Here is a 14699-nt window from a genome sequence, read left to right as displayed (position 1 = left end):
GCGTGTTTCCAGCAGCCCTACGGCCATACGGTCCTGTTGGGAGGAGGATGGGTGCAGGAACAGCAAACCAACTGCGCTCAGAGATTTTAGGAGACTCCACAGACACTGTTCTATTCTCGGCTCCATTCACAAACTAAATTACTTACTCCAAGGAAAAGCTGTGGATTCTTTGCCTAGAAGCAGATAAAGGTTACTCCATCGTTGAGATGTCACCTATCCGAACACAATTCAGTATTGTGAGGCAGCACACAGTACAGCATCTTACTTAAAACATTTATTGAAAACATCACAGCGACTCTAGTGATACATTTGGTATACCTCCACTCCAGGATTAAGAGGAAATATTAAAAATATAAAGGTTGTAAATGCAGAAGTCTTAATCCTGGGATAAGTAAGCTTGAAAAAAAACCCACATTCTGAGTTAAAAAAATAAGAAAAAAATTACTATTAAGACTTTGTCTTTTAAATTCCTCAGCATGAGGACTAGAGAAAGGCTCATGATTCCCTCCTCAGTATTTTTATTGCTTTCAGCTGATAAGCTACCAACAATTACCAAGTTACTTCTCTTGGTCAGTTTCAGCCCACTGTTAATTTCAGTGGTAGACAAAAATGGAAACACCATTCCATCCCTTCAAAAGGCAAGGCAGATTACGGAGAAATGGCTAACGTCGGATCAATACGTACGGGTTACTTGGCGAATTTGCCCATTACACAGCGTTGTTCCTCTTGGGATTTTTTATAACCCACGCAGAAAGAAATTTGTCTGAAGTTAAGGCAGCAATAAATAGGAGAGGTATGAAAAGCCTGCCTTCGCACGTCAAGGCAGGACGGATTAGTTAGGTCTCAATAAACGCGTTTTTTTTTCAGAGAGGATTCTGCGTAACGTACGGCTGAGCCCTGAGGTTGCTGGCCAATGTACTCCACCGGGCCAGCTTCTGGGGAGGAAATGAGGTACGAAGAGCCTCGCTTCTCACTTCTTGATGGAGCCACCTAAGGGCAAGAAGAAAATAAGTGACACATGATCCAGAGCAACAGCGTCAATAAATAAAGCTCCAGTCTGTGAAGTACCAAGGACCAGGAGCCAACAGCCAACTCCGAACGCCCCGCTCCTGCTTTACAGCCCAGCTATACACAGCGCATGAGTCAGTGGTTGTGCCCTTTCCCTAAAAAACCGACCATAAAAGCACCGGTGCCCTGCTGTGCATGCATTTTTGTGAGGGCAAGGGGCTGGCTGGGCCAGGTGGCCGTGCTCCACGATGCGCGTGTAAAAAGCAGCAGCTCGGTGGCCATGCTGTCACCCTGCGGTGTCATGGCAGCTCCAGGCACGGTCACCCTCTCACGCAGGTCCCCAGTGGGCCACCCGGTGCTCCTCTTGCTTTTCCTGAAGAGCTGAACGGGTCACCCTGCCCTGGCACCGCTATCGTTGCAAGCAGGACTTTTAAGGCCTTGTTTCCCGGCCGTTCCAAAGCGTGTTTGTGTTGGGGATTACGGGCGGCCACCTGCCGCTTGCAGGCATGAATTTACGCGTGGTACCGACGAGAAGAGAGCAGTAAAGTTGTGTTTCATCAAAACTTCAGCAAAATGCCTCACACCAATACACAAAGTCCTGGCAGACCCCAACAGGGTTTCTGGTGAGGGCGCAGCTCCCCTGATTCTGCCCCAGTGCCCTGCGACAGGGGCACCCCAGGCTCACGTTCAATTCCCCTTTGGGAGGCATCGGAGCAGGGAATTACAAAATCCATGGCACCTACAGCAACAGAAGCTACAGAGAGCTCACCACCCGCACTGGTGAGCGTTAACCACTTCTCTCTTCCCCCAGCATGTCACTAATTTCATTACCAGACGGCTCAGATGCTCACCTTGCTCTCAAAGCCTGCCCTATCTGCCCTAGTAGCACCGGGCCCTGACCCGTTCACATCCTGCTCGAGCACAGCGAGCAGTCTGCGTCCAGTCTGGCTCCTGGATCAGATGATACGGGGTTTGGCTCATGTTGGGATGAATATTTTAGGAACCGTAACACGCTTCACAAACCGGGAAACTCATTCCTTTATCAAAAGAACAGCCAGGCCGACCGAGTGCCTCCGAGCCAAGCATTCCTCAACAAACCTCTGAGGCTCCCCTTACTAGGTCACAGTGGCAGCTCGAGTTACCCTTTGCAAATGTCCAGCTCCATTTTGGAGAGCCCTTGTCATTATCACAAGTAGGAATTTGCTTGAGGAAAGGCTCTGGTTTTCCCCCTTCCTCTGTCCTGCACTTCCAGCAGCTGCGGGGCCGCCGGCCGCGAGCTCTGCCCCTGCACACGGTGCTGTGGTTCCTACACAGGCCCCGCTCCTCTGAGCCTCTGCCACACAGCTCAGGGCAGCGGGAGGAAAATGCACTGCAGGGCTAAGGAGAGCGCACACAAAAGCACAGCGGGCCTCTCTGCCTGCCCTCCTCACTGAGATTTCTCTTTTAACTCTAGGAATGAGCGCAGTACCTGGCGTTAAGGCAAATTCTGCTGCTGTTCAGCCCGTGCCAGGGGATTGCTCTCGTTCTGCCTCCTGTGGAATCTGGCACTCAGACAAACTGTAGGGCAAGCTGCTCAACATCGCCTTCACACGCAAGCTTTCCTCTTCAGACTGGAAATAAACTGGAAGGCAGCAGCTAACTCACACCCCAAACTTCTCTCTGATGCCGTTACAATTCTCCAGTTTCCAGTCGTATCAGAGCTGCCGGGGAGCTCAGAGCACACCTTCACAGCACGCAGACAGAGGCTGCACACGTTCAGGCCTCGCCCACCTTTATCCCCAAACATCTCAAAGCCGGTTCCAGCCAGGCCTCGTCTGCTACCCGGCTGTGAATTCCTACAGCTGCCTGCTCCTTGTGTATCTCCTCCAAAAAAAGGGGAATCTCACGCCAAGTGTGAGATGCGAGGACTTTAATGCCAGGGCACCACGTGCTGACCCCCACAGGGATTCGCCGCCACTCGGGAGGCGAGCAGACCTGCGCTCAGACTGAAGAAAGCTTTCGCTCCCATCCTGTTGAACCGGCCTCCGGTTGGTCTAACCCTACAGCCTCCTCGAAGCTGGTCCTCACCCCCCATAGCCCTTCCTCACCCCTCGGCTCTTTTACTAATGAAAACCAAGTGTCTGCTGGGTCCAACACTGCTCTGCTCGCGGAGTCTGACAGAGGCAGGCTGCATCTGATGCGTTATGCACTTCAAGTGCAAGCTATTTAACCGTGTTTTCCCTCCCAGGCCGTGGTTCACACTATTACAGAGTGCCGGCTGCAGGTGACCCACCCGCACGCTGCCATAACCTAATCACTCCACTCCAGAGCTTTCACCCCAGGGGCACTCACTGCAAAACACGGCCCTGTCTGCACGTCAGACGAAAGCCACCCGAAACCAGCGCGAACCACCTCCTCACCCTCTGTTCACCTCCTTCACCTGCCTACTTCGAGGCACTTCTGCAGGTTCGCCCTCACGGATACGATCTTTCCCAGGAGTTTGTTGACAAATGTCCGACCTATCCCTGCCTGCGGGTTTTGGTGCCTGGTGGGCACTCATCCCTTCGGTGCCGGAGGCTCCAAAGGGATCTGCCCTACCACGGATTTCATCCATCACATCCACCAGGAGCCGCGTGTGCTCCCGAGCTACTCTGGATCCTGACTGGCTGTGACACGGCGGAAAAGCTCTGCCTTAGTTTGTCACGGGTCCAAAGTCTACAAAAAGCATTTTATTTTTCCTGTTGAGGCTGGGGAAAGGACTCGGCAGAGCTGGGCCTCCAAAACCCTCTCCTTTACCACTTAGCCACTTGGTGGCAGCATAAGACAAATAGGAACGCTTCCGCCAGCAGCTGTAGCTCGGGCTGCATCTGCAACCGCTCTGCTCGGGATCTCCTCTCACCTTATTTAATGGGTTTTGTGGAGGAAGCTGCAAGCTGCCTGGCTGGTATGATCCCTGGGCTCCACTGTAAAATGTAGGCATGACCTGCAAGCAGGTACTGTAGTCTGGGTAAGATCCACCTGTAGATTCCTAAATGCAGAACGGGATCCGTGATAAACCAGCATGTGAAAGAAAATAGGTTCAAGCATTCACGTTTACTCGATACAGTAATGAGCACTGAGCAGGTAGAAAAATATCTGAGTCCCACTCTGTTGCTAAAAACACGAGTGCACAATTCACAGCAGCTCAGGCATGCAGCAAGTTCTTCAGCAAGTTCTTCAGCAAAAGGTAGGATTTCTTTTTTTTTTTTTACTTTACACAATTCCTTTAAAAAAAAAAAGTGTCCTCATTGCTCACACAAACCTAGGGCTATAAAATGGCCCGGGGCAGTCCTTCAACAGACACCCTGAGAAATAACGTTACGGTCTACTGTTTCTCGGTAGGAGTATTTTAATATCCTCCTGAACGGAGTAGGTAACTTCAGATGGAGGGATTTAAGGAGAGGAACAGCAGGCAACGTGAGTACGGATCCTGGGGAGTGGCTGTGCCGGGGCGCCCTGCAGAGGGAGCGGGGCAGGGCCGCCCTCCCGGTACCAACACAGTGCAGCAGTGTCCGGAGTCCTAAAGCACCCGTAGGGCTGACGGGAGAAACAGCCAACGGAGACATGAAGAAAATAAAATTCGTTCTCACCTCAGAGGCTTCATTTTCAAATTCATCGACTCTTGCCTGGGTAGAGTTATATGCCTGAGCATAATGCTGATACCACTGCTGAGCAGCCTCCTATAAAGGAGGAAAAAACCTCTTCCCATTAGCTGTCTACTAAGATCCCCTTAAATTAAAACACTTCTTATGACCTCATGGGACATAAGAATGAATTAAAAGGCAAAGCTCTCGAAGCATCAAAACATGGTTAACATCAACGATAAAACTCAATCCAAACATTTAAAACTACGTGAAGTGCATAAAGACACCCGAGGCACCGCTGCCTTGCAGTGGGTCATTGCTGTTACACGGACAGCACAAATGGAGGTGAGTGATGGCAAGAGGCATCTCTACACCTACGTGACATCTCTGGAGCTCTTCGTGCCTCTAATACTAAAGGTAACGCTAAGTACTCTAATACTGCAATACTACTAACTTTTTGACAGCACACTTCAAGGATTTGGGGATGCAAACTACCTCCAGGAGGCATCAAAATGAACTTAAAGCCAACAATCAGACAACAAAAATATTCAAGACAACGTTAGTGCTTGCATGATACACACGACGACCGCCCGCGGGTCACCTCTCCTGCTCCTCTGACCCACGCTTGTCACCAGACCCGATCTCAGTGGGAGCCTGGCCCACCAAAGGTCCCCACTGCAGCGAACGCCGCGCAGTGACCCCGTCCCTGCCAGCCCTCCTGGCTGAGGGGACACCCTCCTAACACAGAGCGACCCCGTGCCCACCTGCACGCCTGCTCTCTGTCCTCCAGACCCCACCGACCCTCACAGCAGCCCTGCTCTACCCCCAGAAGTCCTGGGGCAAGGCAGGGTTCGTCACCATCAGCCCAGGAGAGGAGAGGGGAGCACAGCGTTTCTGTCTGCCTGCTGTGGGATGAGATCAGGAGACTCTGGGGAAGAGGGAAAGCTGGGACAGGGCAGGAAGAGAGCTAAGCACGGTCAGGGTGGGTGTCTCGGAGCACGCCCACGATTTTTTACAGAGCACCTGTTCTACAGTCCAGTTCTCGTATTTGTATACTGCATTTCTACACTGGCTAACAGAAATATAGAAATGTTTCACAAAGCATCCCAATGTCTGTGAAATCCTTCTGGAGGATCTTGAGAGGAGGCTCGGGGGGATCCCCCCGTGCCCACCAGCACCTGACGGGAGGTGCGGGGAGGATGGGGCTGGGCTCTGCTCCACGGTGCCAGGACAGGAGGCCCTGGGCATGGCCTGGGAGGTGCTGGGGGTCCTCGGGGGGAGCTCCGGGGCCGCCTGGGCCTGGGCCCTGCTCGGGGGGGCCCTGCTGTGATTCTGCATTGCTTTCGGTATTACCACAAAACGTTCTCCAGCCCAGGGGCAGCCCATCACCTTCATGGCAATGCTCTGACCACCAAACGGTACACACGGTGAAGAAATCCCAAGCAGTGAATCCAGCTGGCGGAGGCTATACAAATTCCCAGAGCTACACAGGAACTTCTGGTACACAGAACACACTCTTCTCTGGGATCTAGCCAAAGCTCAAGAAAACTTTAAAACTATCTTGGGAAGGGAAAGAGAAAAACTTTGTGGTTTTGAAAATAGACAAAAGCCAAGCTGGAATTTATAAGAGAATAATTATTTCAGCTGACTGTACTGAATTCAGGTTCTGAAGAAGCAATCTTCCAGCAGTTATGACCTCACAGCAGGGAACGCACCAGGGCTTTTTGTGAGTGACATCAGGTATACTTTGTGCTAAATCTATTCTGTACCACTGAAAGAGATAAGCTACCAGCGAAGAGGACTTACAAGGTTCATTCTGAACAAAAAGGGTGGGCTTCGGTTGTAGGAAAGCCTAGGACTCCTTAAGAGTGATTCGTGATGTTGGGCAATGCTGTTCAACTGCATGAAGGGCTATCAGACCACGCGTACCGAGAGGTGCATTAAAGGTACACAGAGAAAAACAACAAGCAACTCGGGCAGGGATCTCTGAGCAGCCTGCCAACAATCCTGCTACCAGAGCTCTGAGCAACAAACCAGGCTTCAAAACAAAGTGCAGCAAAACGACGTACCTGGGTGTACTCTCCATGCTGTTGGGAGTAATTAAAATAACTTTCCATTCCGTGTTGTGATGTAGCTCCCTGAGAAACAGCGGCATCCACGATGTTGTTTGGAAGTCCAGTCTGCTGTGGTGGACTGGAGGCTTTGCTGGCAATTGCTGTTTGTAACACAATGAATATACACAGCTCACATAAATTCCACAAATTAGGTTGCACTAATGTAATAGCAATATCCTGGGATGACGACAGAAATTCGCTAATTCAGATTAGGACGTGCTTAAAACTGTGCTACAAATAATTGAACGGATTTCTACAAGTTTATCTACATCAAGCTAGCCCATCAGCTCTGAAAATCTACCCTTCTCACATAAAATATTAACTATGAGGATATACTACATTGTAATTTTAAGACAGAATTCTGTATTTGCTTAAAGATTAATGCTGTGGTCACTGGAATCACCTGCCGAACAGAACATTTGGATTGAGGAAATTTCCAGCTAAAAATGACGAATGTTTGCTTACCTGGAAGACATATACCAGGCAACACACTTGCCAAATTCAAGTAGGGGTTGGTACTAAGACGTATTTCTTTTGGCGGTTCTCCTAGTAGTGAAGTCTGTTTTTTCAAAGGAGCCTGTGAAATAATTGGACAGATCAGTGTGCATTATGTTCATACAAGAGTTGTCAGAAATAAGATAAGTATCTCTGCATGATTTTGAAAAAAGTCTAGCCCTCTGAAATGTAACAGGACAAACTATTAAAATAAATACTGGGGACAACTATCTGGAAACGTTGCCTACATTTTTTTGACAAATGATTTTGTAGGAATGTTTCTCTTTAGACTGTAGGTTACTAAAGGATATTAAACAACAACAAAAAAACCCTTTTACATTCAAGTAAATGCATAATAACCACCATAATGCCTCCAGATGCACGTAGTTAGCATTTTGTACATGGCCAGGACAAAACCAACTCTAGTCCCCCAGACACAAGCAAATGAAGGACAAATGAACCCTGGCCTGGAGAAATGATACCATCTGCGATCTGCCATTATAACACATCTTACCAATCACTCTATTTATAAACCCTTATTTAAAAGAGGAAAATGTTTATGAGTGGAAATGAAGCATCAGAACTGACTCACTTCTCCAAACCACCAGTGTTTTCCTATGAGGGACTAGGAAGGGTACACTACCCGCTTATGTCCCCTTGACAGGGAAGAGTTCTCTGTGGAAGAGAAGAAAATCTGTAGCTATAGACAGAGTGTAATGGGAGAGAAAAGCAAAGCTCATTCCAAGGGAAAAATCATTGCCAACAGCTGCTGGTTTCAATAACTGAGTGGCTGGGTAAGACAAAACATTACATTACGCGTTTGAGCAAGAGATTTATGCACAGCATTAGAAAAAACATCAGGAATATGGAGGAAATAAGTAGCTATGGCAAGTTACATAGCTTGTCTGAAATAACAGAGCTCAAAGATGTTTACAAAGCATTCTACTCTACGCTTAGTCTGCTCATTTTTTCAAAGCCCATTAAAGAAAAACTCCATTACTTTAATGGATTAATGCTATTTTCAGTAAAATAGCATTAAATCATCAACTTTTCAAAAACTGTGAGCATGGTTTTTGAACACAAAAAACTTCAGAGTGCTGAAATCCTCTCTCTCGATGCAAAAACAGGCATTTGAGATAGTACGACTGTTCAGTATCAGGACAGGGCTTGTGGATGCCTTGCAAAGGAAGTGATTTTTGCTAACTGGGACATCTGTCTACTGCTGCAGAAAAGGAGTCAATTAAAACATCTACCAGGATTTCCAAAAAGAACTTTTCCTGATAAACAACGTATATATTCATAGAAATAAATGGAGTATCCAGACTTCTAGTGGTTTAATTACGTTTCTTTTTAACTAAATGAAATGCAGAAATAAAACACTGATTTTATATATTTATACACAGACACACTGTGTATTTTATCCAAGTGTATCTATCCATAGGTAAAATCCCACTTCGTTACAATGAAAAGTGATTTAAGAAGCATACTTTCTAAAGTAGGATCAAAGGTGTCTAGCAAACGCAGGCACCACTACTGTGTATAATCTAATCACTTCAGGTGCTCCAAAAACATGTAGGGAAAACTCAGATCTGGTATCAATTAAGAACTTGTCAAAGTATTTATGCATATTATTAATAATAATAAAAAAAAAAGTAAATGCACAGACCAAATTCTGTTAGTGACAGGACATGCTGAAAAAATTTCAATGGATCATTTTAATCCAACTTCAATCCCATCCCATTCCCCTCTTGCCTTCACGGGAATAAATATTAAAACTGATTTTAGACTAAGAAAATGTCAGCTATGCCTGAATGTGTACAGATTAAAAGTGGATTATTTACACACACACACACACAACATGCACCATCTGGAAACCCAAAGGCCCCATGTACCAGCAGACCTGCTCCTGATTAGTCATGTCATTCAACCACAAGTTCAATTTTCAGTCTTTAAAAGGGACACTGCCCTTGAGATAATTTCATCATCAAATACTATGAGGCATACACAGGGGAAAAAAAACCCTCTAGCACTGTAAAAGATTCCTTTGTTAATTCATTTGGACCACCAAAGAGCATTATTGTTCTCTCTCTATAATTCACAACTGAAATGACCTTAAAATGTCTCATGAATGATCCTGTGATCTAACAAATTTTAGTGAAGAAATACAATAAGCAGTTACAGTTAACTCTAAAGGTTATTCAAAAACAAACAAACAAACAAATCCCCACGCAAGAAAAAACGATGAAAAGTACCGCAAGAAAAGGAACCAATTACATTCAGTGTTCCTTACCCCCAAACTTGTATCAGTGCTTTTTAGTTGATTTTGTTGTTTGGCATGACCAGCCCGCAAGGCTCCCGCAGGAAGATTTGTTAGGGTCTGATGATAAGGCTGTGATCCCGAGACAACCGCTTCGGTAGTTGATTGTTTCTCTGGAGCGTTATTTTGCCCTGGTATAGCTTGTCCAACAATGTGCTGATTCGGAAAGAATGGCAACATGCCCATCCCTGCCGCTGCTGCTGTTTGAATTGTAGGCAGATTAGATGCTGCAGTCAACCATAAATGGAGAAACTTTTCTGTTAGACAAGATTTATCAGTACATTTTGTTTGTGGTTTTTATTAAGTGATGCAAAAAAACACTTAGCGATCTATTTTACAGCTGTACAAGAACACTGACTTCTGATGACAGTTTTTGTTCTTTTACCATCCTAGGAGCAAACTTTATTTAAAGGTAATTCTGTAAAAGAAAACTAAAGAAAACTATAAAAGAAAGTTACTAACTTTCAAAAAACCTCTGAACAACATCCTTAGAGGGTCCTGTGCTGGAAAGCAGGGAAAACCCCTGACTTCAATTTGCATTAGTAAAACTCTTTACAAACTAAACAGCTAGAAAGTATCCTCTAAAAGTAAATTCTAGACATTCAGAATAGTTTGTTTTTTTTTCCCCAGAAGAAAGGTTTTCCTTGCTACTGGCTACTACCATTAACCTAACTGCTTGTGGAACTGCTGAATACACATCTCTGTGGAGGAAACAAGAGTGATGCTCTAAGCAGTATCACAACTCATCTTGCTTCATAAAAATTGAGGGCATCACTGGCGCAAGAATTTGCATTCAAAATTGATATCTGTCATAGACCAGACATTGAAGTTTAATAAACGGAATGCTAAGAAACCCTATTTGCAGTACGTCTCCAGCTACTCAGATTTATCTTCTTTGAAGTAACAAACCCCAAAATTTTGATCCTGAATAAAAACATATTCCACATGTACTAGCATGGTAGTAACTGAGCAAGCAGGACTTTACAAATACCTGCAAGTATTCAACAAATGGCACAGTGCGCTCTTTCTTCCCTGAGTATGAGATAAGTCAGGTACAACAAAGCAAGGCATTTCAAGTTCAGATGGCAACAGCCTGCCAGATGAGCAGGCTAAGGCCAGTTATACAGCTATGTGCCTTGTTAACTTGCCTAACTATATAGCTACATGACTTGCTTTATTGTCTAGCTCTATGCTTACCTTCCTGTGCAGTAACAAGGTTCAAACACATTATTGCTTTTAGTAAAGAGGGAGGAAGTAAGGTGTTTAATTTCAAGGTGAGCATTTTTACTGATTTGGTATGAAATAAAATGTCATTTACACTTAAGAGCTTCGCCACGGGTTCCCATGCCTGAAGTCACTGATGGCATTACCCCTATTCCCAGTACTGTCTGAAGTAGCATTGTTGGAGGTTCTCCCAGCAAACCTGGTTTCTATAAGGAAGAATAGAAAACCGTGTAAACGATTAACATAATGTCTGTAGCTATTTCTTATAACTTTCACATTCAGTTATTTTTTACATACGCTAAATAGTTAAATTATACTAGATGAAAAAAAAAAAAACACACCACAATTGTTTATCAGTTCTAAGAATGTCCAAAGACAGCCAAAATTAAAGTGATGAACTTACACTATTGGCCTGGACATTTTCGATCTTCATCAGTTGCTGCTGTGGCAATGGCAGGTGAGCAGGGCTCTGCAGCAGTAAGCTAGATGCACTGCCCAGAACTGAATTCTGTGAAATTAATAAAAGAAGTGTCAGTTGACAGTCATGGAAAACAACGTATTCTTGAAACATTTTCAGATGATACTGCTTACAGAAATTTAAACTACTTTCTGAATTAATGCAACAAAGGAACGTAACTATTTCTTCCACATAATTAAATTCCTGATTCATTCATAGCAAGTGACTTTGAGTTCTTTCAACCTCTTTCTCCTAGAGATTTTTTTCACCTCACAACCACAAATGTTTTCTGATGGCTTTTAAAGGATCAAGAGTATAGTCCAAATATAATCCAGACTCCACTGAAGCCCCTGCATCTAAGCCAACAGGGAAAGTTAGATGTGTTTGAAGCCTCTGCAGACAGACTAGGCAAGGCAGAGATATGGGAGTTACCTACAGCGTGCCAGTAAGAAAGATGAGACGCAAGGACTTCAGTGGATTATGAGCTGTATGAATAAGGACTTCATTGTTTGTTAATGTTTGCATTGTGTCTTGCATTGCATTTCTAATACATAATCTCTGTCAAACATCTACACAGTTTCCAGGACTGTTACAATTGGCAGGGACTCTCAACCCTTGCTTTGCAGTTGCCAAACAGTATCATTACTTTCAAAGAGGAATATCCACATATGTTTTTATCCCCTCTTCTATTTGGAATTATCTACATGAAGCTCTCTTCCAGAAACATTAAAAAGCTGACAATTTGTTGGCACTGTGATTTATAAAGTCTACCAAATACTAATAGTTTTCATTCAAAGTTCCTGGCCCATCGGTTGCCACCACAATTGAGACACTTCATCAACAACCTTGGGGCACCATGGTCAGACTCTGCCACTGGTATATTCAGCAATTTGTGCTCGGGCTCAAAAGAAGACTTACGGCCACTCTGTATCACAAAAGCACGTTGTGATTCATGCTAGCTGAACACAGGCTTGAAACCGTTTTCCTGGCAGCAGCTCCTGAGAGTGATTTGCCAGACAAAACATTAGTTGCTCTACAAACCTTCTCGTATGGCAGTGCACTGACCACGTCAAATCACAACCAGTATAGCCTTCCTTGTGGTTTGAAATGTCCTATACAGGAAAGGTCACCAAAGCCAGGTAAAGAAGCTAAAAAGATGGCAGCTCTCAGGATGTACGGCTTTGCAGATCTTATTGTCCCCTGCAACACGCCTCACACATATTTTCATGTCTAGGTATCTCTGTGTGGTAGGGTCAAATTCATAAGGGTAAACGCTCTCCAGGCCTTTAACGTGGTCTTTTCTTAAACAAATTCCTTCAGAGGTTTTCTAACTCTTTAAAACCTAACACAATACACCAAATCAGAGTGTAACAAAATCTGATGAGCTGCAGTGCTGGATTCTGGCCTCAGAAACAAGCAGTCTAACACAAAGGTCCATATATACATCAGTTATGCCCCTGCTATTTTAATTGTATTAGCAATTTCCGGTAGAAATTAGCCATGCCTGTTTATTGTCACTAATGCATGTTCTTTCTAAACTTGGTTATATCAATAAAGAAAATACACAAAAGTTCAACTGCAAAACTTTCAGAAATAAAAGACTAGAAAATCAGATTGGTTAGATTCCTCAGAAGAAAGTCTCTGGGTTAATAAAGACTTAGTAAATAGCGGAATGACTCAGGAAAACATCACTGCAACAGCTCAAAACACATTGTATTGGCACATGATCGCTGTAACTAAGAGAAATTAAAAGAAAAGTTAAAAGTCATGCTACCTCCAGAGTTGAAAGAGTATTGGATGAATAACCTACTTGTTCAAATTTCTCTGTTGATTCTTTTTTTTTAATCAGTTATTTCATAATGTTGTGGCACAGTTATTCTAAAAATATTGTTTATATTCATTAAATTACTTTACAAAACTTTGAACATAAAACAGCAAAAGCAAGATACACAGGAAGCTGAATCAGTGTGTGTCTGAGGAGGTGGTGGGGAGAGTTAAGCCAAGACACTGTTTGTTCTTGTATGCTGTATACTGAGTTTCGGGACAGTAACAACAGTGACCTGGTTCTCTGGCTTTAGAGAATACTCTGAAATAAGTCACCGAATAACAGAAAAATGTGCCTAATAGAAGGATCTGGGATAATCAAATCACTGTCAGTAAAATTCAGGTTATTAGATCAGGTTTGGAGCTAATTAAATGACAGGAGGCTTCCTGGAAGTGAATTAGACAAGTAAGTCTATCCAAAAAGAAAGAACTAAGTTGTTTGGCTACAGTACTCTAAGCCAAAAACATTGGATCATCATCAATCACACTGTTAGCTCTGTAGAACATGCCTCTCTCCAGCTGTGATTAGAAAACATTCACATTGCCTTCCAAGGAAGCATAGATTCTCCAAGAGAGAGCCCCAGCAACTAAATATACCAATTGAAAATGTCATTTAAATACAAGAAGTACAAGCAAATGATGATATATTTTTTTCATTGAAGAGGACAAAAGCAATTCATTTGATGGGGGAAAATTAAATAACATATTTCACATGCATAATGGATATATTCACCCTGCGTTTTTTTAGCAGAGAAGAAACAGAAAAGCTAAATGTACCTAATATAATGAGTAACTCCGTATTTTAATTTAGTCTTTTTAAAGATCTATTAAGTCTATGTTTGCAGAAGAACAGCACAAATAAGAACTAATAACGAAGTGGATTTTTAGATGGGGAATTTCTGAAACATCAGAAATAGTTAAGTCAAAGCAATTGACTAGTCCCTCAAAGACACTTAGGAATATCCCCCCGTTAACATTAATGGCATATTTTGGCTCCTGCAGAGCTGGAGAAATCTCTGACAGAACCTCAACACAAGGTGGAAGCTACGCTGGCTACTGGCCAAATGAACTTCTGTGGTTATGGGTGCCACATTAGCCTGTTCTCCTCACCACTTCCTAGGACAAGTTCATCCCCAATATCCCTTATAGGATCTTTCAGAAATTCCAGAGTCCATATGGAAATCCCATCAACTTTACACTGAATTACAGATACTCTGAGAACACTTGAAGCAGCCTATAGTCTTTTGTTTTGGCTTTGTTTTTGTTGTTGTTTGTTCATTTTTTTTGCTAAGAGCTAACATTTGCAAGTTACTATTTTTATGGCATATATAGCACATTTTGGTTCTTTCGAGCTTTAAAATGAAAACATTGATGCTAAAATTCTTGGCTTGAATAAAATAAAACAATTAAGTCTCTGTATGAAGCACGTGTAAGTAGCTTGACTTTTTTTTTTTTTCCAGTTGTTGCTACATCAGCAGGTGTTAGCAAGTAAAAAGCTAAGGTAAGGTAAAATAAGTCACTTGTGAATAGCAAGCACAGTCTGCTGCTCTTACACCCCCATAGGAACCTCATCATAGAGTGTGTTTTTTAAAAGACTGCTTTAGTAAGCTCACTTGCTCTTAGTTGCATTTTTTTGAAAGTTTTAAAATATTTTGTCA

At 43.8% G+C, this 14699-nt stretch overlaps 1 protein-coding gene across 9 annotated transcripts in view; it reads right to left on the bottom strand.

Moving 5' to 3' along the window:
• Nucleotides 1-261: 261 nt before the first annotated feature.
• RAVER2 (ribonucleoprotein, PTB binding 2) overlaps nucleotides 262-14699 on the bottom strand; it is a 43967-nt gene continuing 29529 nt past the window's right edge. For 4 of the 9 annotated variants that reach the window (XM_083845698.1, XM_083845697.1, XM_083845694.1 and 1 more), the window contains 8 exons: nucleotides 11164-11268; nucleotides 10855-10966; nucleotides 9510-9763; nucleotides 7190-7301; nucleotides 6680-6825; nucleotides 4617-4706; nucleotides 3887-4015; nucleotides 262-990 (listed from right to left, as the gene is read on the bottom strand). In XM_083845698.1, coding sequence (XP_083701824.1) covers nucleotides 844-990; nucleotides 3887-4015; nucleotides 4617-4706; nucleotides 6680-6825; nucleotides 7190-7301; nucleotides 9510-9763; nucleotides 10855-10966; nucleotides 11164-11268 — 1095 coding nt within the window. In that variant the 3' untranslated portion in view covers nucleotides 262-843. The remainder of the gene's footprint in view (nucleotides 991-3886; nucleotides 4016-4616; nucleotides 4707-6679; nucleotides 6826-7189; nucleotides 7302-9509; nucleotides 9764-10854; nucleotides 10967-11163; nucleotides 11269-14699) is intronic. The other 5 variants (XM_083845695.1, XM_083845696.1, XM_083845700.1 and 2 more) reach the window with 5 other exon arrangements.

This window comes from Anser anser, assembly GCF_964211835.1.
Source record: "Anser anser genome assembly, chromosome: 8".
NCBI classification, from domain to species: Eukaryota; Metazoa; Chordata; class Aves; order Anseriformes; family Anatidae; genus Anser; species Anser anser.
The sequence above is the reverse complement of the archived record's forward strand: the minus strand, read 5'-3'. Positions and strand labels throughout refer to the sequence as shown.